Source organism: Leptidea sinapis, chromosome 44 (assembly GCF_905404315.1).
Source record: "Leptidea sinapis chromosome 44, ilLepSina1.1, whole genome shotgun sequence".
Lineage (NCBI taxonomy): Eukaryota > Metazoa > Arthropoda > Insecta > Lepidoptera > Pieridae > Leptidea > Leptidea sinapis.
The window spans coordinates 6,504,135-6,532,076 of record NC_066308.1 but is presented as its reverse complement, the minus strand read 5'-3'; the positions used below and the strand labels follow the sequence as shown (position 1 = coordinate 6,532,076).

The following is a 27,942-nucleotide window of genomic DNA, read 5'->3' as shown; positions in this document are numbered from 1 at the left end:
TTTTTATTTCTCCCTCCCAATTACTTCAATTACTCATACCAATACTACTTAATCCTATCCTTTATGTTCTATGTTGTGGCAAAATTAAATAACTAACTCTACGCGCAATTTCAACATGGTAAAAAATTGCAATACCTACATTAAAAAGTAGAGTTAGTTATTTAATTGCGTCACAACATTAGAAATTAATTTTATAATTTCCAGCTTATATATAGTTATTTTCGGGACCAATTTCCAGATGGCGCTAGTCTTCAAATAGACAGCTCATAATGCGTAGGGAGGTCTCTCTTTTCTCTATACATTATTATACTCTTTATTGTAAGTACCTACTCAAAACAATTAGTAACCACAGAAGCAGTCACTATTACTCATGCGTATGGTAGTTGCCATAAATAAGAGTTGATTGTTGAAACGAAAGAGAGGCGTACGTATCTTGACGTGTATTCCTTTGGGCCCTAATACAATAGTATGCTAATTGGTCCGAGGCTTGGGACACTTTTGATCTCCTGTTCAACTGGCGAAGAAACTTGTTTTAACAAACTTTTTGGTAAAAATTCAGAATTGTTTATAAGGTTAACATTTTGTATCGTGTCGCAGGTGGAGGGAGGTGAAAGGGGATAGGGAGAGAGATATCTCACGGTAAACGGTAGCAGAACATTCTCTTGAAAATAAAAATAATGTGAACTAACCTCAAAACATAAAGGTTGCTAAAAAGGCCGAGTAGAAGGGCTCACATTATAAAAAATCACCATCTAATAAGAATGGTAGCGTTATGATCAGAGATCCAAAAGCTGGTAGGCTTTTATATCATTCACATCTCAACTCCTGCAACACGATACTAAATCCAAGACTATTTCTGTCATTTCCTATCCAAAATAAGAAAACAATTAAAAAGTTTTTTGATATTTCGTAAGTTTTCTTGCTATAAAAAAATGACAGAGCTAAATCGCTCACCGTGCGGAGCTAATAAATAGGAAAACAACATGTCTCACCTTTTTTGTACGTACTCGGCGGCTTGCGCTTTTGACTTTTGATAATAAATGACAAATAATCACGATTAGGAAGTACCTATGAAATGAAACATTATGATCTCGAGGAGGATGCACAAGCAAATATTTAGCAGCTAACAGCCTCAGGAGTCAGGATACAAATTAAATAACAATTTAAGGTAAATTCTGCAACTCTGCATGGACTTCGTCAAATCTGAGATTTAATAATTTAATGTTACAGCCATTACAATTTTTCATGCCACACGTTATTTGAGAGATCGATATGTGATTATAAATTGTGTTTTAAATCTATACAACAAATGGTACCTGTTTTTATTACTTATTTCTACAAATTATTTTAATACCCAACAGACGATTTAGTATTCATATTATGAAATTGCTATACGTTGTTGATGTTTTGTGTAGGCATTTAAAATTTGTCATAGTGGATGGTTAGTGTATACTTACTTAAGTTAAGTTAAGTTACATACCTAAGTTAAAGTGAAATAAATTTTATTGAAATAGGCTTAAACTGAGTGCTTCTGAATCGGCTCTATAAATATTTCTTATAAATTACTGAATATACCGTATTATGTTCGTAAAAAGTTGAGCTCGTGAGAAGAAACATATAAGAAACTCAACAGCCACTCTTTTCAATCAAATAGAGTGTTTTACAATGGCTGTAATATACATAACAAATTAGTTTGTAAGGTTCTGCATCCAAAATATGAGTTATTTTTTAATTGTATAAATTATTACATGAAAAGTAATAAAGAATTAAATGTATAAATATAAATTATTGTCCATTGGATGAATCAACCTTTAGAGCTTGAACTCATTGTTTGTGTTAGGATGCTTTGTGAGCATGATGGTTAGCCTGGTACTAATACTAGTGTCAACACAATTCAGTTTTAACATATTAATATTTTTGTCACAGTATTTAGTACTCTCAGAAACAATTTCTGCCTTATATTCCTCAGGTTGCCTAAGGAGAATGGAGGAGTTGTCAACAGGAGCCCAAGAAACTAATGATGTTAAGAGTGAAGAGAACAGTCCTCAAAATGGAAATGGAAGGGACTCTCCACCTCCAAATTGTGCAATATGCCTTGGGACATGTAAAAATAAATCATTCACAGATTCATGTCTGCATCAGTTCTGTTTCAAATGTCTCCTCACATGGAGTAAAGTAAGTATGACACACATCTGTAACAGTAACAGCTATTTAAAATTCTGCAGAAAACAAAATGGTCCACGCAATCTAATAATCTTGTATGGATGAGATTTATTTATTTATTTAAAACATCACAAAATCCACAGAACTTAAATTAGGTTATAATAATACTATTTTGTAGGACTTACATCTAATAACAGATTTATAATAAGACATGATATTTGTGTGTGTGGGGTTTGGTGAGTGTGTGTGTGTGTGTGTGTGTGTGTGCATGTGTGTGTTTGTGAATTACTCTAAATTTAACCTTCCTTTAAATTTTTATTAATACTCCTTTTAAAGCAGCCTTTACTGTTATTAAAAAGTTCAGTATTGTTGAATTGCTTATTATAGTTGCATAGAGAAATATGAATGAAAAGAAATTCAAAGATGAATTGAAATGAACAATTCCATGTAAATTTTAGTCCATTATAACTGATCCTTACTGTGTTACTGAATAGTTAACATTTGAGAACCACCTTAAGAGGTAACATTTGATCACATCTTTCTCAGATTTCCATGTGTGGACATGGTTCTGTCAAAAATCTGTGTAATAAGGTGAACTGAAGCTCCAAATAAAAGCTTTAGTAATAATAATAATAATTCTTTATTTGCATAATGTGTGTATACAAGTTAACTAAATAATTCTATATGAATCAACACATTAGCCAAAAAGGGCATGCAAATTACATTACCTCCATGTCATTATATAATAATACTTGAGTATATAGAATATGTTATGTTTAGACTGTTTATATGTTATGTTGTTTCTATTTCAATATAAGGCTTCTGTTCTATTTGGATCAGCCATTTTAAGCACTGTTTGTATCAAGCACTTACAAGGAAAGAGATATTTCAAAAATCAAAACAGAGAGACTAACATATACTTGTGATAGTGAATTATTTGAAAAAAAATTTTATCTAAGGCTTAAGACCAAGAAAAAAGGTTGAGACCATTTGCCAATGCCATGCCTTGCCATATTCCTAATAAAAGTAAAAGATTTTATGTTCTTATTTGAGAATTCCACATATTTTTTTTTTACTAGCTGACCCAACAGACGCTGTTCTATCTATAGAAAATGTAAGAGATTAATAACGTATTTATGGTAACGGCTTTTACATTACCACTTTATAATTGCTAATATTGAAAATATTAAAATGGATATAGTAGGTTATCTGAAGTGATAAACATATGCCATCCCAGACTTTTCTGTAGACCTATATAAGATAAACAACCACCATACTCTATTTTGTTATATCTCTAGGGGCTTAGGCAGTGCTTTGGTTCAAAGCACCCAAACGGCTTATTTTCCGACATCTCCAACGATTTCGTTAATATATTCAAACATGTATACAAAAACTTATATATTAAAACCTTCCACGAAAACCACACTATCAATTGGTGAAAACAGCGTGAAGATAGATAGATTTATATATAATCAAATAAAATCTTTTTCCTACAAAACCTGAGTTTTTAAGTTATTAGGCAAAAAGTGAGTTAACCTACAAATTAAATTTAAACTACTCGCTACATATAATATTTACTCTTACTAGCATATTATTTATTTGCATTAACTTATCCCATGTCTGTACACAAATATATAAGGTAGCTATTGTATATAAAGGTATCAATCACATAATTATTAATATGACTTGTATATGTAGTAATTAATTAATGTTAAAACAATTACAGAATAAAAAAAGGCATAAAAGGCATAAAAAGGCATTTATTTTCTCAAAATTGATTCCTTTAGAATTCTTTTTGATGTCATTTCTTATACTACTAGATACTACTACCGCTTCGGAAACAAATGGCGCTCTGAGAGAGAAGAAGCGGCGCAAGAAACTCTCCAGCTTTTTTTTTTTTTTTTTTTTTTTTTTTTATATAATAGGCTTGTATAAATAACCTACATATTTAACATGTAAAATCAGCAGAATTGTCAGGCACCAATTATCTTTATAAATCCTCATACACAATAAAAGAATTGTTATAAACCATATATATCATTATAGTGTCTCCAGCCCAAGAACCAAGCTATCATCCTTACAATGAGCGCAATTTTTTTTTTTTTTTAATGGCTATGTCGACGATTGAGACAGCATCAGGGTGGAGAGAATTATATTGAATTAAATTTGCAACCAAAATTTATCAATGATGCGGTACCCGAACCTGCGAGGTCTCGGGTTCCGTCCGAGCGCTCTTCCACTGAGCCAACCGTTCGAGTGACGTATGGTTCGTAATGTTATATTTTGTCAAGTTATAAATAAATCTCCTACACCTTTAGGTTACCTGGAAGGGACCTGGAATTAATTATCAAAGTAAAAAATTTTGTCCACCCTAGTAAGCTGCCATGCCAGAAAACCAGATTATAAAACAGAAAGGGCGAACATACCTATTTTACCTAATAATTGTCTACTTTAATAGTTTTGCTATTTTTTATTATTCAAGCCACATCCCGACGAGCTAGGTTGTGTATTGAGCAAGGCGGAGCACACTATGAGCCGTTTCTGTAAAATTGACGTTTATTATGAACAAGTAAGTGTTCATTTAGGTTGTTTCGTTAGGTTAAGTCTTTTAAAAATTTTGTCGTCCCGCGAAATAAGTAGAAATGTAGGTACATTCTTGTAGTTGAAATTATACGGAAATAAGGTGTGCACATCAGTGAAAGTAATTTTTGGGGTATGTTATAAAGCGTCACTACAGTTCTTAAATATTGTGAATGGACTCGTTATTGGACGGAAACCGGGCCTTAATGGGGCCCCATTTAGGCCCGGTTTCCACCATAGCGGAGAGGAGAGGAGTTTTGCCGCGAAGCGGTCACGTTATTTCCACCAAAGCGGAGAGATGTGTAGCAGGAAGGAGATGTGAGCTGTGAAACCTCGAAATCAGTCATCTGATATCTACAGATGGAAGACATGCTCCATTTTTTTAATTAAAATACGTCGCTAAACTACTAAAGTCAGTTAAAAATACGGTAGGAACGCCTTCAGCATTAAAGATCAGTCAATCGAATAAATTACGCTTTCTTTTGCGAGACGCGGGGAAAGACAAAATCAATGAAAAATGAGACATCTCCTCTCCTCTCCGCTTGAGCCATTTCCACCGAAGCAAAAGTGATGTGAAAATAACGAATTCTGATTGGTTATCAAAACGCATCTCCTCTCCTCTGCGCTTTGGTGGATACCGGGCCTTAACCTCCCTTCGGAAGTTTTGTAAGAACCTGTATATAAATATTTTATCGGATTGGACCAAAACAATCAACAACAAATTATTTAAAGTTTAATTGTGGCATCCTACATGTGTTTATAGGAAAGAAAACCCAGGAATAAATATAATTGGAGCCCTTTTTATTCAAAAGTCTGCTTCTTCCAGGTTAAAGCTGAGTGTCCCTTGTGTAAACAGAACTTTAAATCCATCATTCACAGTGTGCGTTCCATTCATCAGTATGAGGAATATTTGGTGGTTAGAGATCCGCCGGAAGAAATTAATATAGAGAGGTTTACAAATGCAGCTCGACGATTTCGATACAGGTAATTTTTTATACACAGACTTCACATAGTCACGACTAAGAATCCAATTCACACTAAAATTAAAAAAAATCTGTATTCACCCTCAAACTTTATAAGATACTATTGGACCCGACAGACGTTGTCCTGTACACACGTCTTAAATTTGAAATATCGGTCCAGCCGTTAGGAGGACTTCACTAACATACACATGAGCAGGAGAATTATATTATATGCACGGAATTGAGAATCTAAACCAATCTCAAATTCACTGGAACACACAAAAAAAACATCAAAATCGGTTTAGCCGTTTAGGAGGTAGTTCAATTGTGAATCTAAACCATTCTCGAATCCACCTAAAGACACACACCAATCACAAATTCACTGGAACACACAAAAAACATCATCAAAATCGGTCCAGCCGTTTAGGAGGTAGTTCAATTGTGAATCTGAACCATTCTCGAATCCACCTGAATACACACAGAAAGTTTCATTAGAATCGGTCCAGCCGTCTAGGAGGAGTTCAGTGAACGCACACAAGAATTATATATATATAGATAGATTTAGTGGAAGTCAGGATGAAGTACAAAAGTTACAATAAATTCAAATGAGTGTAACAATATTCATTAACAATAAACTTAGAAACGTTAATCACAACTATCATCATTCAAATAATCTTTCACATTATAATAGGCCTTAGATTTAATTAATTTTTTATGATACATTTAATTTTTTTTAATTGGTAATATTTTAATATCATTTGATAGGTTATTATTAGTTATTTATGCAACTGTTGTGTAATAAGGGGTATTAAAACACGAATGTGGATTATAGTATCACATGAGTGTTTTAATACCTAATTATCAACAGTTGCATACAAGACTTTATCTACACCCAGAATATGGATCCTCTAAAAGATTCTGAAAGAGTTAGCTTACTGCTAACACTAAAACACCAGTCCTCGTAGTAACCTAATGTCATTCATTACTGATTATTTAAATATAAACTAAGTATTGAAACAATTATTTATTTTAGGAGTAATTTACATTTTGTACAGTGCAGTAATTAAAATTCACTCGAATATAATGTTCTTTTGCAGCGTTTAAAATGAATCGCTCATTTTTTGTAAACAAAACAATAAAAATATCGAAGAAAAATGGCGGGAATTCGAATAACCTACTTTTTTAATTACGGCGCGCGACGTACTGGTGGTGTGGAACGCGCGAAAACGAAAATGTTCTTTTTTTTTTATTCATACAGATACCACGCATCGAGCAATAAGAATGTGGCTGTCTGTTGACTCTTTGCGCATGAAGGGATCGAAAAAAAAAACATAGGAGTGTTGTTATGAAATTCAGTACAACATTACAACACTCGTTTGGATGATGTAATGGTTATTAGAACATTAATTTAATGTTGGCAATAAGCTAACTGTTTCAGAATCTTTAATAGAGTATTTAAAGCATGGGTGTAGATAAAAAATATAACACAGTCCAGTTTAAAAAATTTAGCAATTTTACGGAGCCTAGTAGGCAATGAATTTATTAAATCAGCGTGTAGGAATTCTTCGGATTACTCCAATTATTGTCGAATTTTATTTACAAACTCATCCATAATTATTGATAAGTTGTTTTTTGGCCAATGCTTATTTTAAAACTATTTTAAGTAATAAATATTTTAATATTAACCTTCGTATCTACTCTATATAAAGCTATTAGACCGTTCCATTATGTTTTTAATGAAAATAAGAAACAAGACGAGCTGGACGTTCAGCTGATGGTAATTGATACTTTTTGAAAATTTATTGAAGTAGGCGTTACTTTGCGGAAATACAAGTAGTAGGGATTCGCCGGTTCTGGCTCACAGTAGTAGGGATTCGCCGGTTCTGGCTCCTCGATTCTGGCTCACTTGCTCGTGATGCCTACTAAAAAAAAAAAAAAGAAGTTTGGTGTCAAACTGGGGGTTTTGATGTATTTCCGAGCGATTGCGCTGATCCGTTTTTCGATATCTCTTATAGTTTCAAAGTTAGCATTTTAAATTAAACAGATCCATAATCATTAATAATCACTGGTCATTTAGCTAATGATTGGTGAGCGACTCAATGTCTAAATTTCCATGAACGTGATACAGGTAATTTACTAATTACCTCTATCACATTCGTTACTACGATTAAAAAGACAGTTTCTGTATTTATTATTTATTTTTAAAACATGATTTAAATAAAGTATATAATAAAACATCATTGCAGATTGTATCATTTTCAAAATATTTGATGAAATCATTCAAACTCTTCTTATTAAACTTAAAGTATAGATACATTATACAGTACTCGCCACACACTGCGGTATATTCATTCTGTACTCTTGCAGTATTGTAGTTATACATTCTGCAATTCCTTTGTAAAAACATCAGCTGGAATCCCTGAGGTGGACGACCATATGAATCGAAGTATTGTCCAATACCCTGCTCATCAATGTGTATTGCAACCCAGTGAGTGCCTGGCTTATTATCACTATCTAAATTGCTGACAATATAACAGGGCGTTACAACATATATCGGCAATCGGTTTGCCGCGTAAACATTATTTTTAATACTGGGATCGATTTTGTTCAAATAATTCTGTATCTCGATTGTATTCATATTAGTTGAGAACAGGGTCTTGTCAGTTGCGAGGATTGAATAGTTATGTGGATCATAATAACATAAGCACTCAATAAATAAGGCTTTAATGTATCTTATTCATGTATTTAAAACTTATATGGTTACAATAAAACAAAATATCATTACAAGCGATTCAAATATAAATCTATGAACATTTGATGAAATTATATTTTCATCAATTTTATTATAATATAAAAGCTGATTGAAAACGAACTTTGTACCTACATACTTACGTAGTCATTAGTACAATCTGGAAATGTTGACTCCATTAAACTATCAATAATTGAACTTATCATTTAAGTGCCATTATGTTTCACCATAATAAAACAAAATATCATTTTATATACATATTTTTATTATATAAATTTATAAGGTAATCTAGTATTTAATCAACATAAAAAATACACAAGGATACAAACGATTCAAACATTAATTATTATATTCTAACTGCTGTAATCTACAGAAATATTACGATTTTTATCAATTTCAATAACATTATCGAATTCCGCATAAACAATACAGTTAATTGTTTGTGTAAGAGCTGATTCAAAACGAACTTCTAATCTTACACTACCATGTTTTATAAGATTCCAATGACTTGAAGAATTTGCTGATAAATCGGGTGTTAAGTCGAAGGCTAGCAAGCAAAACCCTTTGGCATATTGCTCTCTTGATACTCCATTGCCTTCATTTAGGAAATGTATACCTGTTCCTGAGAATAACGTATGATAGACCGTAGTAAAAATATTATTGTCAAACGATGGCTGTAAGGCTTTTGAAGGTATCTGTTGTCCATCTATGTATAAACAAAATGTATTAATATCATAATTTTCGAAATTGAATGGGTTTTTTGTGAGACTACCATTAAAGGATGCATTATTTACAAAACCGACTATACACCTTTTGGGTATTTGACCAAGGAATATGTTATCAAGGGTTTTCCCCTGAATGCCTGATGGTATAGTTAAAACTTTGACTTCTGCTCGCGTGATTGGATATTTTGCTGTGGTAGATGATAAAACTTTTTGATGTGCAAGTAGCACAGTTGGGTTGATTCGTGCTCTTCGAATAATAAGAGTTGCATCTGTAATAGACACTTTAAATTTATGGTCAGTTGATGAAGCCATGAGATTGAAATTTTCTCTAGAACGAACTAACTTTACGCACATGTCAACGCCATTAATCAAAAATTTTTCTTGGTTGAATAAATCTCCATGTAAATGTCCTATCATTTCTATTTCTTTGCTTTCACTAGCCAATTCTTGTCTTCTAATAAATCCTTTATTTTGTTCATCAGTTGCATCCATTTTTCCAGCTGTATCTTCATACCATAGACCACAAGTGAGATGAGATTCTTTTGCAGCAGGTGCATAATTCAATAGAGTTTCAATATAAGCTCGATATGCATATGTATTATTCGGTGGCGATACAAGTTTTTGATTTAAATATACATCAAGTTGACTGAAAAGTGTATGTAACCAATTATTAACTGGGGCCACAACTGTCGGTACTGTCAGTTTTGTATAATCTTGATTCAAAACTTTAGCTTTTATATGGAGTAAAGTATGGGATAAATCCACATAGTCATCACCTGCCCCAGGTACTTGAAATTCTATTGGTCCATCATCAGCAAGTGATGAAATGGGCTTATAATGAATCCATAGTCCACTTTCAATGCTAGTTTGAGTTGATGGTAATGCAAATAAATCCAATTCGGACTTAATGCATTCACAAGACTGACTATGTAAAAATGACATATTTAATCAGTAAATATATCTTTGATTTGTTTTTGATTCAATTTTAATTTCTTAATAGCTTTCGCTTTCGCAGTCAATGATGGAATGATCGCAGAACGACGTTTTCGTTTTGTTATATACCCAGATCCAAACATGTTGATATTATCTATTTTAGCATCAGCTTTTCGTTTCAAATTTGAGCTGACTTCTTTTAGACGAGTTTTTATTGAATCTTCCATGGGGCGTGCATTAACCATATCTGATAATATACCTACACCGGTACTTAATGCTTCTTTACCAATAGTTCGAACACCACTAGACAGTAGTGGTAAAATAGATCTAAACAGCCCCCCAAGAAAACTTCCGATTCCATGACCTCTTTGATACGGTGCTCCTTTATAAATAACTCCGATACCCGATCCGGCCTGGTGAGTATAATAGTGTTCATATGGACATGAAATATTATCACGTTTGCCGTACATTATAATTTTTGAAAGTGGAGTTTAATGCACACTGTTCCAAATTGGAATGGTATCTTTTGACCGGTGCTTGTTCTTATATCTATTTCAATTGTATCAAATTCTCTACGCATCACAGGTAGGTAATGGGGAGGAGAGAAAACGTGCATTTTGTACGCTCCATATATGTATTTTGAGGGATCCAATGGTATTATTCGTAAAAGGGGTGTCATAACATCTCCAACGATTTGAGGCTCCACTATGTCACAATAAACAAATAATTGAGACGGTAAACCCAAATGCAAATTAGCTGGACACTTTCCAAAATTTTTTTCAACGAGGTTCCTGTTTGGTTCGAACCCTAGTTGAAGACATAATTTAGGTGATAGAGTTACAGATTTTATGGATTCATCCGTTATCGTAGCAACTACAATCCTTGAAACCTCATCGCATTTAAATTTAATTTTTTCTCGAGTGTTATTCAGTGCCATCAAAATATGATTTATGTTATCGTAATTTGTGGCTGGAATATGTGTCTTGTAATAAACATATGACGGTTTACTTTCATCGGGTACTTTCATCAACTTTGTTATATAAATAATGTTTTCATGTTCTTGAACGGTGAACATAGTGCATGGGTACTGAAATTCTACTACTCCAACCCTCCATTCACCTTCTAGTATTGTTGGTTTTGGCAGTTTCGTAGAAAATAATGTTGTTGTATTATCAGGAAAATAATCCATAGAACTATTGCTTAGTAAAGTTAAATAAAAACTATCTTTATTCATATTTTTTTCAAAGTAGAAGCTAATATCCAGCTATTAAATTTATTTGGATAACCTCTCCACTTCACCAACAATTCTTTTCTGTTACCGGTATATCGAGAGCGTATTATTTTATCTATTTTGTATTTAGTAGTGGGGTCGAATATGATTTTTTGTAACTCTTTTTCATAAAAAGTACCAACTATCTCTTCGCCTTCTAAATCCTTTAAAGTAAATACTACAAACGGAGATCGGTGTATTATGGTAGATACGATGAATATTTCGTCACTCCAATTTGATTCATATCCTTTTTGGAAAATATGTTTATGTTTTGTTATTCTAACATAATCTCCAACGTGAATTCTTGGATTCACCATACTAATTGATGTTTTTATCTTACTTTCTCTATCATATAAATTTTGCCATACACTCATTATATTTGTATTATTAACATCACATGGACACATTTTTATACTAGAATGAAAACTATGATTATATGAATGCACTAGATCTTGTAAAACATCAATGTATTTATGAGTATTTTTGTGTGTAAAATAGCGCCACATTTTCGTTTTAAGAGTTCTCTGAAATCTTTCGACAATACTTGCTTTAATATCTGGATTATTGGTTGTATAATAATTTATGTTTTTTAATTTAAAATATTTTTGTACATATTTGGAAACAAATTCAGTTCCTTTGTCAGACTGTATATGTGTAGGTGTAGTATTAGCTTCAGCAAAAATACTTTCAAAGCATTCCTTAACTGTTTCAGAGTTTTTCTTTTTCATTGCTCGAACATACGCATATTTACTAAAGACATCAATAACACAAAGTATGTATTTGAAACCATCATTATATTCAGAATAAGATCTCATATCACTTAAATCGGCCTGCCATAACTCATTAATATTAGACAAAATATATCTGTTACGAGAAAATTTTCTTTGAACAGGTTTATGTAAAGTATATGTTTCTTGTGATTGTAACCACTTTAAGACACTATTTCTGTCCATTTTACCCTTCATTGCTTTTGACAATTTATCAATAGTGCTGTAGCCAGCAGGATGTGATGCATCATAATAAATTTTATTTATTTCTAATATGGGGTCCATTTTTCCCAGTCCGATCTTTTTTTTAGTTTCCCTGTGTACTTATTACTTGTTGGTGTAGAAAATTCCTCGTCAGGTACTGATTTAGATTCAACCTCTTTTAATTGCAAATGGTTTATAAAATCCACTCGCTTTGGGTTCCCGATATAAGTGAGTGGTACTTTTATTTCCTTTAAAGTTGTTGCGAATTTTTCCCAACCTATAGGTTCACTTTTCTGAAGAGCTCTCAAGGTATCACTCACCAAGTCCACAATATTACTCCCAGGTATTTTTTCATTATCTATAATCACGGTACCAGATTCATCCCAGCTTATTTTATTTTTATTCAAGGAAATCAAATTTAGTAAAAGTTCACCTTTTTTAGCATATGTTTTCGGTATTAGTTTCAGTATTTCAGAGCTCGTGTATATTTCCCCAATATTTTTGTTAACCTCCACTGATGTTTGAGAAGGAACTACATTTATTTTATTCACATCATGATTTATATAATCAGTATCGATTTCATTATGACCTTGATTAAAACCAATATATGAATCATTATCATTTATAAGTGGTATGTGGTATGGTTGTCGATCCTCTTTGACGAAGTTTAGATATCTTTGAAGGGTTTGCAAATATAAAATACATTTCTTTCGATCTTCTATATCACTGCTTAAGATATTTTGCATATCAGTATCTAATCGAGATCTTGGCGTATCATTTTCTTTGTGTTGTTTTAACTTCTCCAATAATGATGGTTCAATAAGTAACATTTTTTTAGCATTATCCATTTTCTTAAATAAATGAATTAATCAACTCACTTAGAATAGAACCCAATATTATCGGTAGAAATGAACCTCCTTTTTGTACAATTATATTTTTTCTAATTTTATTCGTACCTTTTCTTACCAATTTTCGAAGAATATTTTTATATTTCTTTAATTTAGATTTTTCTTTCTCGGCCAATTCAACGTTACCCCGCAGTACGTTATGAATACATTCACAAATGTAATTTATTTCTGTTTTATTACATGATTTTAATAAAGCTTTTTGATATTTTGGCTTCAGTTTATGTAGAGCAATTAACAAATCTTTATGCGTCTTTAAACGTCTATGCATCATTTATAAATGATCGAAATTTCTTGATTCTTACCATATTTAAACCCTTTTGTGGGTACATAAACAGTGCAATATCCATCGGATGGAAATATCTTTGTCTTAACGCGACACAATTCATTTGTTTCTTGTTTCAAATCAATCATTAAATAACCATGAGCTTCATTGGTAGCATCTCTGTAAGAATCTTCCAAATATTTCGGATTTTCAGGGAATACTTGACGAGATAAGTATCGAATTTGGGTTTTATCTCGAGGATTTTTGAAATATATTATATAACTTGAGTTGAGTGATATATCTCTTTGTCCTTTACCTTGATGAAACAAATTTTGAGATAAATAAAACACACTTAAGTTTCTATGATGACTTCCTTTCGTGAATATATCAACAATACGACCATCTGATTCCCTCATCAGGTCATCAATTATTACAAGTTGAGGATTTTTTCCGTCAAACATAGATAAATCAGGTAAACCTTGAAGATAATTAATGTGGTTGAGATTATATAAAGGCTGCATTTCATCAAAGCACCAGGTGATTTGGGTAAAATTTGCATCACAGATATCATTCAAAAATTTTATAAAATTATTTACGAAAACTGATTTTCCACATCCACTTGGACCAGCAACTATTGCAGTGAATGGATGATTGAAATGATGCATTATCTACTACGTCTATGTGTGTTAAGGTTTAGTATAGTAATGAAACAATCTGTTATTAAACCACCATTTATTTAAACAGAAAAATCTATAATTGAAACAATATACAGTACATCATGTTTTACTCCGCAACTTATACATCTAAATACAATAATCTCTCATTTGGTTTTTTAAAACTATAATAATTTATTCTTAAAATTTAATATAATATTTATTCTATTTTATGATGACCCCAAGCTAAGGTATCAATATTATTTGGTAAAATGTACCGTTTGGTATCATTAAATGACAGACTAGATTTATTTATTCTTTGAGTAAAAATATTATGCTTTATTGACTTAAATCTAAGCATTGAACAATATTCGTTCTTATTTTCAAATAAGCAAGTCTTATAATTTTCCATTTTCATATTCTTAGTAACACTTTTATTAACCCCCTTAGCTTTAGCTGTGAATTTTCCCTCAACATCTAATGCATACATTTTAGATCTAAGTCCTACAAATTCATTAAATATGTTACCATTGTTTTCATCTTTAAAGTAGCCTAACTTCTTTTTATTGAGTTTTGGATAGCCAAATATATTTTTTTCTGTATAGTCAGAGGTATCGAAACGCAAATGTAAATCAGGTTTTATATCTCTGTAAAAATCATCTGTAAAAATTTGATATATTAAACTATCAGTATCTGTGTACAATAATTTTAATTTGTTTTGAAACTTTTTAAACATATAGTTATAGTGAAAGTCGTACATTAGAGTTTTAGAAATATCCAATATACAAAATCCCAAATAAATCGGTTTATTATGGAACAATTTCGTCTTTCGTAATTGAACTGCAACCAAATTTTCATTAAAAATAGATAAACTATGGAATTCTGGCTTAGCAATTAAATCTTGTGCGCCTAGAATTTTACCCTGATTTTCCCAATGACTCAATAATTTTACATTTACTCTTTTTTCGATATTTTCCATTGTTTTTCCAAACACTGAGTTATTCATTAATTTATAAAAATCTTTTTCGAAATCAGATGTGGCTAGTTTACGCATGCTTGTATTTAAATCTATATAATATTGTAACCATGCGCATTGTTTGAATTTTAAAATTCTATGAATTTTTTGTAATTTTAAACCCATTGTCAGACATTGCTTTAAATTTCTGTAGTGAATCACATATTTAATTTTATTACGAAGGTTTGGAACTAATTTTATGTCTTTTGTATTACCAATACATATATTCTCGGGACATAAGGGTAGGTCAGAATGTAAATCATGCAGTTCAATAGGATATTCTAGATCTACTTCCAAAATAAAACCATATTCATAATCATCAGGGACATCAAAATTAGTTGTGACATCTACCCACTCAAAACCTCCTGTAGGAAGGAATTGAGACATGGCCCATCCGTAAAGGTTATTAGCATCAAGATAAGCTAAAAATGAGTTTGGTGTGTCTTTATCATATTCTCGCATATATTTGTTATTAGCTTTGGCATAACGATTGCTACATTGAGATACACCTCCTCGAATGCCCGATCTAATAAAAGCTATTTGTTCAAAGTCTTGAAGTAATTCTAATTTAATTTTTGTGCATTTTAACATAGCATCCCAACTTAACCCAGGTGCTGTATAATAATGAGCTGGATCTAGACCATATGTTTGCAAACATAAGGCTCGGAAATTTTCAAACACATCTGTTAAAAGTAAAACATCGGTTTTAAGATATAAATCAGAATAATCTGACATATTTTGACAATGAAAGTGTTGCCAAACATCCTTGGCATGTTCATAATCTTCATCGGAAATATGTGTGTCGGTTAATGTATTGTAAAATTTATCGCGACTAGGGAGTGCTGAAAGTTTTAAGGAATCATGTGATGACATAAATTCATATGGATAAATTCCTTTTTTTCTAAGACGTAAAAAATCATTATTATTTGGAAAATTATATTTTAATGTTTGAAATTGTTCTTCCTTCAAATTTTGAACAAGTTTGTCTAAACTACAAGGTAAAAATTTAAACGAATCAACGAATCTCAATTGAATTTTATGATTATTTAATTTTATCGTTTTTGTGAAAGAAATGTACTTTTCTTTCGTTTGTGGAATAATATCAATTTCCCCTTCAATAGAATTTAATGCATGAACAATAAAATGAGAGTCATATTGACTAAGATTGTGTAAAAAAACTGGAATGTGATAGGGGATTCTAAACTTTGTCTTACATACTTCGTGTGCAACTCCTCTAAAATTTCCTGTATGCGAGTCAAAGTATAATGCACATTCACCATTTAAATTAGATTGACATATAAAGCAGTCTTTACATTGTGAAATAATTTCATTATCATTGGAAGTCAAAGGTTTTGGACTTATGACAAAATAATTTTTTGTGCAAATCACTTCTAAATCTTTATACAACTGATTCATAAAGACATGAGTACAATGAGGACCACTATATGTTTCATATTTTGATAAACTATCATCATATGAACATTTAATATAGTACCCAAAACTATAAACTTCGTGTTTGTGAACATTAGTTGTATAAGGTTTTGATGGATCGTTAAAGCATGTCTGAATTGGATTAAGGAAAGCTTCAAAATCCGCGTATATAACAAAGGGTATTTGTAACATCTTATTAAATTTATCAAATTTTAAGACATTGTTTGAAATTGGTTGTTCAAACCAATCTTTTAAAGTTTTTTCTGTATTAGGCAATTCCACTTTAATATGACAACAATCATTCAATTGATGAGCTGATAACTTATCATTTGTTGAGAAGTGTAAAAGACAACCGTCACAGATGTAGATTGCATGTTCATGGTTTGAAATTTGACCACTTACTAAACGCGATAGGTTTTTAATGTAGCAAAAATGATTAATTGTTCCGTGCGAAATAAATAATAAATTGATATGAACAATTTTCCGTGATTTTGTTAAATACAATGGACCAACTAATTCATGTACTTTCTTTTTACAATTGTATTCAAGACCAAAAACATTTACACTTAAATTATTTAACCTTTCTACTTTCTGTATATCTGTCATTTTAACAGGAAACGTAACTCCGTCAAAATTTAATTTATTTGAATATTTACTGTAAGATGAAACTCTCTGAGAGTTCTTAGTAACTGGATATAATGCAGAAAGCAAAGCCCATTTAAAGCATAAATCATCCGAGTTTTGTACATTTATAACACTTTTTTTTAATTTGATTTCTTTAGGTAATTCAATATATGATTTTCCACGTAATGGATTGAATTTGTTTATATTCATGTCTAATGCATTTATTTTCTTAAGACTCCAACCACTATCTTTTTTCTCAAATGTGCTAATTTTAGTCATCAACATATCACATAAGGACGAAAAGAAAAAATTTAAATCCTCACCCTGCATTACAGTATAACTACATGTTTGAAATTCAAATTCATTAGAAATATTTTTTGTTTCTTGAACAAAATTAGCGTGCAGAATAAAATTAACTTTAAAAATTGTAAGCAATCGAACAGATTCCTCAAATAGTGAAATAATTTCATTTTTAATAGAATTCAAAAACATTTCTGGTGTTTCGAATGTTTGTAATTGGTTGGATTTACTCTTTATTTTATATGAGATAATTCTATTACCAAAAGCCGATTCGTGTACTGTGACATTTTTTAAAGTACTATGTAATTGCATTACGTTATTCTTATGGAGGTTACTTCTAAGATGATTTGCATAATATCTTTTTCGTATTAAGATTTGACATAAAGAACAGTTCACCATTTCATCGTTCACACTGGTGAGCCCCGATGATGTGGATGGTTCCCCTTGTCTTCCTCTCTTTGTACTTGTATCATTGTCTTCACTGCCTTGTAATACTGCACTTCTTCTCTTAAAACCTCCTCCACTTTGTAGAACAGGTTGACTACAACATAAGTGAATGATATTAGCCACATTTCATCAATAATATAATACTAAATAATTTACAAAGAAAATAACTCACTTGATCATTTTTTCAACCTCATTACATACAAAGCAGAGTTCCATATCGTTATGTTTAATTTTCCAAATGATGAGAATATAATAATATTATTTGTATAAGAGAATAAATAAACTAATAACTAAACTGAACTAATATTTATGTATTTCTTCATAGCTACCTACTTATTGTTAAAATTATATTTCTTATAATTTTCTGTTTCTAAAATTTTCTTCGTAACATTGTATAAAATCTTTTTTATGTCCTTATAACTTTCATTATTGTCGATTGTATAATATTTTAATCTATAATCAGCGTATTTCCATTGTTCTTGTGCAGGCGTGTTTTTTATTTTATTGAGATCATAGATTTCTATTTTAACCAAATGTGATGCATTTCTTCCGTCATCTGCATTAGTTGTAATGTAAATACTTCCATTCTCATGTGCTCTGGATATTGATGATGATATTTTCTTTTGTTTTGTTTTTTTCACTTCGAATAATGCATCTATATTTTCATTTGAGCTGGCCCTCTTCAAGGATTTAAGTTGAGGAACTTTTAATGAATCCTGACTATCTTCAGATAATGGATAGTAAAATGTTTTATATGTAGTTTCTTCCATTGTTGGGTTGAATGCATTCTACAACAACAATAAGACTGCTTTAGAATAGTATTATACATACATATCTTAATATAACAAATGATATTACTTTTTAATTTCAAAGTGAATAATAGATAAAACTTACCTCCATTGCAGCAAATCACTCAACAATTACACAACACACAAAATATATAATAATTTGACTGAATACGCCACTTCAATGATTATTTTTCTGAACAGTTCTAGCATTTTATACTAAAATATCGTAAAAGTAAATTTGTTTATGATTAGTACTGGTTTTTAAATATTGTGGTGAAACATAATGGCACTTAAATGATAAGTTCAATTATTGATAGTTTAATGGAGTCAACATTTCCAGATTGTACTAATGACTACGTAAGTATGTAGGTACAAAGTTCGTTTTCAATCAGCTTTTATATTATAATAAAATTGATGAAAATATAATTTCATCAAATGTTCATAGATTTATATTTGAATCGCTTGTAATGATATTTTGTTTTATTGTAACCATATAAGTTTTAAATACATGAATAAGATACATTAAAGCCTTATTTATTGAGTGCTTATGTTATTATGATCCACATAACTATTCAATCCTCGCAACTGACAAGACCCTGTTCTCAACTAATATGAATACAATCGAGATACAGAATTATTTGAACAAAATCGATCCCAGTATTAAAAATAATGTTTACGCGGCAAACCGATTGCCGATATATGTTGTAACGCCCTGTTATATTGTCAGCAATTTAGATAGTGATAATAAGCCAGGCACTCACTGGGTTGCAATACACATTGATGAGCAGGGTATTGGACAATACTTCGATTCATATGGTCGTCCACCTCAGGGATTCCAGCTGATGTTTTTACAAAGGAATTGCAGAATGTATAACTACAATACTGCAAGAGTACAGAATGAATATACCGCAGTGTGTGGCGAGTACTGTATAATGTATCTATACTTTAAGTTTAATAAGAAGAGTTTGAATGATTTCATCAAATATTTTGAAAATGATACAATCTGCAATGATGTTTTATTATATACTTTATTTAAATCATGTTTTAAAAATAAATAATAAATACAGAAACTGTCTTTTTAATCGTAGTAACGAATGTGATAGAGGTAATTAGTAAATTACCTGTATCACGTTCATGGAAATTTAGACATTGAGTCGCTCACCAATCATTAGCTAAATGACCAGTGATTATTAATGATTATGGATCTGTTTAATTTAAAATGCTAACTTTGAAACTATAAGAGATATCGAAAAACGGATCAGCGCAATCGCTCGGAAATACATCAAAACCCCCAGTTTGACACCAAACTTCTTTTTTTTTTTTTTAGTAGGCATCACGAGCAAGTGAGCCAGAATCGAGGAGCCAGAACCGGCGAATCCCTACTACTGTGAGCCAGAACCGGCGAATCCCTACTACTAATACATAATTATCCAAAAGTTTTCTTTAGTGTTAATTCCGCCAATATTTGTCATTAAACAATTCGACACGTGTTTCGGCTCTACACGAGGCATCCCCAGGACGTATCTCACCAAAATCTGGCACGAGACTCAGTCTCGGCGCAATTAACACTAAAGAAAACTCAAATCATTTGGATAATTGATACTGGCCATTACATGGCAGTGCCGCTCAGGATTCTTGAAAAACCCAAAAATTCTGAGCGGCACTACAATTGCGCTGATCACCTTGAGACAGAAGATGTCTCATTTGCCAAGTAATTTTACTAGCTACGGCGCCCTTCAGACTGAAACACGATAATGTTTACACATTGCTGCTTCACGGTAGAAGTAGGCGCCGTGGTGGTACTCATAATCTAGCCGGCATCCTGTGCAAAGGAGCCTCACTAGCTTTTGTATTTATACGATATTATAATTCACAGAACAACACTGACTATTCCACGACGGCAGTCAATTGCCTTTCAGCAGTTGTTACTCCAGCACTATCCAATGATGGCCAATGTGTTCAACACACCCGCTCATCGGCGCCGGGCCCCGTCTTACTTCCGCCGGACTGTATACAGACACAACTTATGGGCTCGCCCTCTTCCGGACTTTACTGGACGCTACAGAGACTGCACTCCCAACTTTTATAGGTATAGTACAACTTTGAACCATAAAAATAACGGTATTTGGATGGATTTATCAGTTGTAAAATGTCTTAAATTATTATTGAGTTAATATGTTCCAAATTAATTTGTAGGTACAATACTTCACAAATGCATCGATTGGTGCCATGGCTCAACAGAGAGTTACACTATCTATTAAATGAGAATTCAGGACATATAGCTTATGTACTGAACCAATTGATGAACCTGTTTCCTCGGTACCATATCAACTCACCGGAGTTTCGAGAGACAGCCCAAAGATATTTCGGCGAGAGAACAGATCACTTTTTGCATGAATTGTATTGTTTTGCTTCGACCCCATACGACTTAGCTGGCTATGATCGTAACGTGCAGTACACAACGGATTCTAGAGTATCGTCTATGGTCAATGAAGTGATCTCCAGTTCTGATTCAGATTCGAGTGCGGACTCTGACATAGTGTTGATAACGCGATCGGAAGCAGCCGAACCTCCGCCAGGACCCTCGCGGGTACCACCACCGCCACCAACACTATCGCTGCAAACACCACCACCTGCACCTGTCTACCCTCATAATAGTATTTCCACACCAGTGCAAAACAGCATTGTGATTGAGACTATATCCCAGTCTGAGTCTGATGGTGATGAGGTTATGGTTGTTGGTTATATTAAGCCACCACACGCTCGGACCCCTGAAGTTGTCGATCTATTGGGATCAGATAGTGATGTTGTTGTGGAGGAAGTAGTTCCACCAGACCCACCTCAATCTTCAACTAGTGTGACGGCTACGACAAGAGCAGAACCGGAAAATAAACCTGAACTTCTGGTAAAATTAAAACTGAGCCAACCACAAAATAGTGAAACATCTGAAACCTCGCATGTAGACGATAATAATAGCAGTTCTTACACACCACCACAAACGCGTAAGAGAAAAATGCGGTCTAGCACCACCTCAAGTAGTCAATCCTATACCACAACAGATACAACAGAATCCAGTACAACACCTAGATCAAGTAGTACGCAGGCCACTGCCTCTTATTTTGGCGATTCCAGTGATAGCTCTTACACAGAGCTTGAAAGGAAGAAAAAGAGGAAAAGGTCTAAAAAGAAGAGTACTAGTACTAATAAAAGTAGAACAAAATCTAAGGATTCTTCGCGTAAAAACAGGAAAGCTCGTAGTGATAAAATGAAAACCGTCAAAGAGGAACCGTCAAATAAGAAATGTAGGAAATCTAATTCTGGTGAAGGAGTGAAAAGATCTAAAAAATCAAGTGTAAATACAACAACTGAAAGGGAAGATTCTCTTGCTAATGGAGACGGAGCTACCACCAGTGGTGTTATAACAAGAAATAGATCAGAGCAGAGGAAACGCGAAAGCAGAAGACTGAAAAGTGTTGTTAATGTTATACATAAGTCTTTAAAAAATTCCAGTGTACGTGAAGCATCCAGTCAACCGAGTTGCTCCACCTCCCATGTGACACGAACTATTCCACAAACGACAAAAAAGTGCTCCGCAGAATACTCTTCCCCAGATAATACTGCGTCAGATTCATCTGATTCCGAATTTAATATACCATTGAATCTAACAATTCACAGATCAAAGTTTTCAAAATGAGGGTACATTGACGCAACTGTTACTGTGATAGTTACTATTTAGATATTTGTAAATTTTGTTTAATTTAAGAGGCCATAGATATTATTATGAATTTGTGGAATGAAATTATTTTAGATTAATGTACAGCCGTAATTATTATCCGGTAGTAGATCATTATTCTACCTTATATATGCCTAAGTAGAATGTAATTCATCAAAATATGATTGCTCTGTTGAGTCTACTTAAATGAGGTTTTTATATAATTTGTTTATAGTTTTATTCTTATATCTCAAGTATAATTAGTACAGGTATGCTAACATAATAAAACTGATTATTTACATTTTAGTTACTCCATCCGTAATTGTAATATGTTAAAATTAAAACGATAATTGTGAATGATTTGTAGACAAGTGTGGGGCCAATTAAATTGGCGTTACAATGTGATTTGCAATTGACTATTCTTCGTAAGGGTATGTTACTGAGAAGGACACCAGAAAGAACTGAATGAACTTGCGTTTTTATAGCATATAATTCTTAGATTAAAGATTGGCCCCCGCTGCGCTCCAACTAGATACCGCAGGCGTAGTCGCAAAATGCGTCAACTAATACTACGCCCAAGTGGGCGTACTTGAGCCGGTCTTCAGCAATGTGTGACGTTGACGTTCCACATATTTTGTTAAACTTTGCTAATAATTGAAACTAAAATGCAGAGTTGCGCAGTTAAACTTTGTAAAAATAACACTACTTACAAGAGATAAGAAAGACACTGGGATCACATATCATCAGTAAGTATTTTGTATTTTATTAATTTCAATGTAAAATAACACGAAGCGTATAATAGTAAAAAAAGCTATTGTTCTTGGGTAGTGCGGTATATCGTTGGAGCGCAGCGGTGACCAATCCTTAATCTAAGATATAATTATTAATTAGATTACTCGAAATCCAAACAATATTTAACTCGACACTTTTAAATAAATGCTATAGAATAATAACTGGTGTAGAACAGCATAATATATCCAGGTAAGTTTTAAAATCTTTGAGCAATTATGCACTATCATTTGACACCACGAATGTTGACGTATTCAGGTAACTAAAGGTTTATTGCGGTTACAAATCAGGGGCGTGCATTGCTTTTCTAGCAAGGTGGCACTGTGGATCTAACTAGTCGTAGTAAGCTTTGGAATATGCAAAGATTGCTTACAATAGGTATCTGGTATCTAGTGTTAGGAATTTTTTACGCACTTTTTACACAAATTATCTTGCCCCAAGTTAAGCATATATAGCCTGTGTTATGGGTTACAAGACAATGATATATTTAATACAATATACATACTTAAACATACATAATTTCATATAAACATACATAAATACATTTAAACATCCATGACTCGGAAACAAACATCCATATTCATTATATAAATGCTTGCACCTACCGGGATTCGAACACGGGACCTCTAGCTTAGTACTCGGCTATACAGGTCGTCTATTACTATTATTACTATTTATGAGTGGGTGTTCAATAGAAGTTTATAATATAGCGGAACCAAATGAAACTAAATTAACTTTAACACTAGTGCTATATTTATCTAGGTTTATAACGAGGTAGGCACTGCCTAATTGCCTGTATAATATGCACACCCCTCGTACAAATACTATGTTCTTCATGTTTACGTCACGGAATAACGGTCGCGCGTTGATACAGGGACGGAAGCTTGTGATACGTCATCGTTGACGTCAGTAGGTGATAGTGAGTTTGCTAGATAGATACTTTTGAATGGTCTTTGTGGACCTGACGTGTGTCAATATCCACAACACCACAAACTTCGCCCATTTGCAAAAGCGACAATCTTAATCTCAATTTTGAACTTTCCGCTAAGTAAATTGAAAATTTTCAAAAAAAAAAAACGGGAAGTTATTGGTTTTACCACGTTTTTCGTGAATCGAGTTTTCTGATCTGATCTCGTCGTTTTAAGGTCCTAGGAAGCTTCCCTGATTATTCCCGCGATGGTGTCCGTATGTCTGTATGTATGTATGTGTGTGTATGGATGTATCTAAAGCTCTTATGATTTTTGAACGCCTCGACCCATTTCACCGTGGCTTGCGCCAGTAGAAATGGCTTGACCAAACTTAGTTTTTGAATACCATTCGGACCGGTAGATTTTCAGAAATCTCAAAAATAACTACAAATTTTTTAGCTTGTGTTTTTTTTTTGGAATAACTTTTAAACGGCTTTATCGATCGATTCCAAAAACTAATCAGCGCTTAACATCAAAAAACGACATCGATCGCCGCCACCAAGTCGGTCAAAATGTTATCCTTGATGAAAGAAAACCGAAAAAAGTGTTTTTCGTAATGAGCGTTATTCCTTATGTCAAAATTAATTAATTTTCTTTCGCTAGATGGCGCTGTCATACTGTAGCAATAATTGGTGAGTAATGAGTACCTATATGATATTATTCTTTGATATTTAATGATTAATAATTATTATTCTGTCTGAATAATAATATAATCTGCTGATCTTGCATCATATCGTGTTTACTTTGGATTTATTTAAATTGACGACTAAGGACTGCTATTTGGATAGCAATTTCTGCTTTAAATGACGACTCGGCTACAGCTATTGGATTTTTGTTTGTGCTGTACGACAGTACAACTAATTGTTTACTTACTACTAGGTACTTAGATACTATAAGTATAATCTTATATATCTAGGTAACTAGAATCTAGACAAACAAACAAAACAAGCAAAGGGGAAATCGGAGCGAAATCATGAAACGTCAACGCAAGTGACAGAATATTAATATGATCTATGTTTGACGTTTATTGCTATGACTCGGGAATTCATATGGGTTGTTAGAGCACCGCCATCTATCGTCATCTTCAGAAAAATAAAAATTGAATAACGCTCATTACTTCGAAATTCCCCGTTCGATCAATTGGAACTCGAAGATTCTTTATGAGACTCATAAAACTCCCTCGAATGCCGCCATTCAAAAGTTATTGCCGTTTGAAAATTAAAAAAAAAGTGTTTCATTAAACTTTTATCAAACATGATTTTGAGAATGAGTTTTTAAAATTACTTCGAAATTTAATGTTAATCTTACCGAATGCATGTTCTGAGTTCTTTAAGTGTGTGCTGACATACGAAAGGGCTTAACCAAACTGAGATTTTTGATACAATTTGAACTGGTAGATTTTGAGAAATCTCAAGACAACTATGAAAAAACAACGTTTTTTGGAATAGTTTTTAAACGTATTTACCGATCGACTGAAAACTTATAAAATAGGGTTTAATTTAACTTTTATCAGACTTTTGAGTTCGAAGAGCTATCTGTTAGCTATCTGTTTGAGCTCTAAAAGCTCAAATGACACAAATTATATTTTTGACCTTGAATAATCTCAAAATCGTCAAAAGTACAATTTGAAGCGAATTAGCGACAAGTTGCAGTAGTGGCCTTTGGGGTCAACCGTTTTCCTAATCTATACTAATATTATAAAGCTGCAGTGTTTGTTTGAACGCGCTAATCTCTGGTACTACTGGTCCGATTTGAATGATTCTTTCAGTGTTGGGTAGTCCATTTATCGAGGAAGGCTATGGCTATAGGCTATGTTTTTTTTCAAAATTAGGGATCCGTAATAAAATTGCTATTTTGTAACACAAGGTGTAAAATCGAAAACCTATTTTTGCGTGCGCTGCAAAAACTATTGACAATAGAACAAAATGATGTACAGGCTATAATATAGGCAATATTTAATTACTTATAAAATTATCGCGTGAATTATACTTTATATGGTAAAACAACGTTTGCCGGGTCAGCTAGTTTTTTATATTAGTGATTGATATCCATTCTGCATTTTCATTACATTGTAGGGGAGGCCCACTCAAAGCAGCGATATTAACATTGATTTAAAAAGGAGCTACTTTTAAAGAGAATTTTATAATAATAAAGAATTTGTAATTTATCTGAAAACCATATTTTAGCTGTCATACAGGCTGGTAAGTGCCACCACAACATCGCACAAGAGATGTATTTTTGTAGAAATAACATCACTCATAATAAAGTAAAAAGCCAAAACTTTAAAAAACACATGTTTGTTTTTTTAAATACATAAAACAATATTTTCTGCGATCATAACCATTTTAATTATTTTATCAGTCATAGGTAATACACTTTTTTAAATATTCTATTATTTTCGCAATTTTCGTATAAACTTTTTGAGTTAATGTTTAAGCAGGGGAGAGTGCTACAGTACCTACAGAGTCTCATTAAGGTTTATCTACAAAAAAAGTAAAAATACTTAACATTACATTTTGTATACCTTCTGATATATTTACAAGTACTATTGTGCTTCATGGTGAACTATAATAAACGCTGTGCGGTATTTACTTTTTAGATTGTAGGCTAGTTACCTGTTATTCAGACAGTGAAAAAGTAGTAAAAAAAAAATAAAGAACAAAGTACAAAATAGGTTCCTTATCTTTTTAGGGTCAAATTAAATTAGCTAGCGAAACTCCACAGATGTGATGGGTATCGATATCGATATCTAAACTTGTGTTTGGTGAATTTGGTCAAAATAAAATCACAGAGAGCGGCTGCGAAAATTTTCTAATTTTTCATAATATGTACCGTCCAAGATGGCGGCTGCAAACGTTTTGACATTTTTCGTCATGGGTATCGTTTTTAATGGTTTTTGGGAATGTTAAAGCCGATAGTGAATTCGAAATGAAAATCCAAGATGGCGGCGTCAAAAATTTTGTTATTTTTCGTCATGGGTGTCGAAAAGTTTCATGGTTTTTGAGGATGTTAACCCTCTGTAACTCATGACCTATAATTTTTTTGTGTTTATTTGTTTCGTAATAATTGGAAAAAAATAAAATACACGTGTTTCAGGTTTTTTTTTTATTTCTCATAAATTTGGAAAAAACAAACAAAAATAGGATTGTTGCCTCAAAGCAACATCAAATGAATGTATCAAAAATTACAAAGCAGCACATGTTACGAGAGGTGGAAGTTTCTAAAGCAATTCTTAGTTTTAGTGTAGCACAAGGCAACCCCACATTTTTCACATAAATTGTGCGTAAATCCAAGACACTTCGGAAACTTGCATCTGATTTTTTTATCAGTCCATTGCGGCCAGTGCCCAAGTTGGTCTTGGCGGACAGCTTTTGGAGGCACGTGTTGAGCAGGTCCTTTGTGCTTTTTAGCTTGAATCTCGCTCTCCAATGATCGCCGATTTAGCAAATTTGGCTTTATACTCATTTTGCAAAGGGTCCTAAATCTGGCTCTTCATCCAGGACAATATTTTCCTTGCCGGTTTCTATTTCTGTTTTGTAAGCAAAGTCTGAAACGCCACTCAATACAAGCCTTATAACCCCATTTATGTGGTTTGTTAGGGTTGTATCTTTTCAACATATTACCTGCTTTAGTAGAGCACATTTGCTCGTCGACGCAAAGCTGTTCTTCCATTGGGACTTTGCTATATGCTT

General features: G+C 32.6%; 1 protein-coding gene across 1 annotated transcript; it reads left to right on the top strand.

Annotated features, from left to right (window-relative positions):
* Nucleotides 1-1,028: 1,028 nt before the first annotated feature.
* On the top strand, nucleotides 1,029-27,346 carry LOC126977233 (E3 ubiquitin-protein ligase Topors-like). Its single transcript, XM_050825962.1, has 5 exons — nucleotides 1,029-1,168; nucleotides 1,970-2,175; nucleotides 5,570-5,727; nucleotides 20,658-20,870; nucleotides 20,978-27,346. Exons 2-5 carry the CDS (start codon nucleotides 1,984-1,986, stop codon nucleotides 22,473-22,475), a joined length of 2,061 nt encoding a protein of 686 aa, XP_050681919.1. The 5' UTR covers nucleotides 1,029-1,168; nucleotides 1,970-1,983; the 3' UTR covers nucleotides 22,476-27,346.
* The last annotated feature ends 596 nt before the right edge of the window (nucleotides 27,347-27,942 follow it).

Excerpts from the sequence above, each read along its gene's own strand:
- LOC126977233 (XM_050825962.1), top strand. The coding sequence starts at position 1,984 with ATGGAGGAGTTGTCAACAGGAGCCCAAGAAACTAATGATGTTAAGAGT. Across the intron at positions 5,728-20,657 it reads GCTCGACGATTTCGATACAG|AACAACACTGACTATTCCAC; the intron begins GTAATTTTTTAT and ends TATAATTCACAG. Across the intron at positions 20,871-20,977 it reads TGCACTCCCAACTTTTATAG|GTACAATACTTCACAAATGC; the intron begins GTATAGTACAAC and ends ATTAATTTGTAG.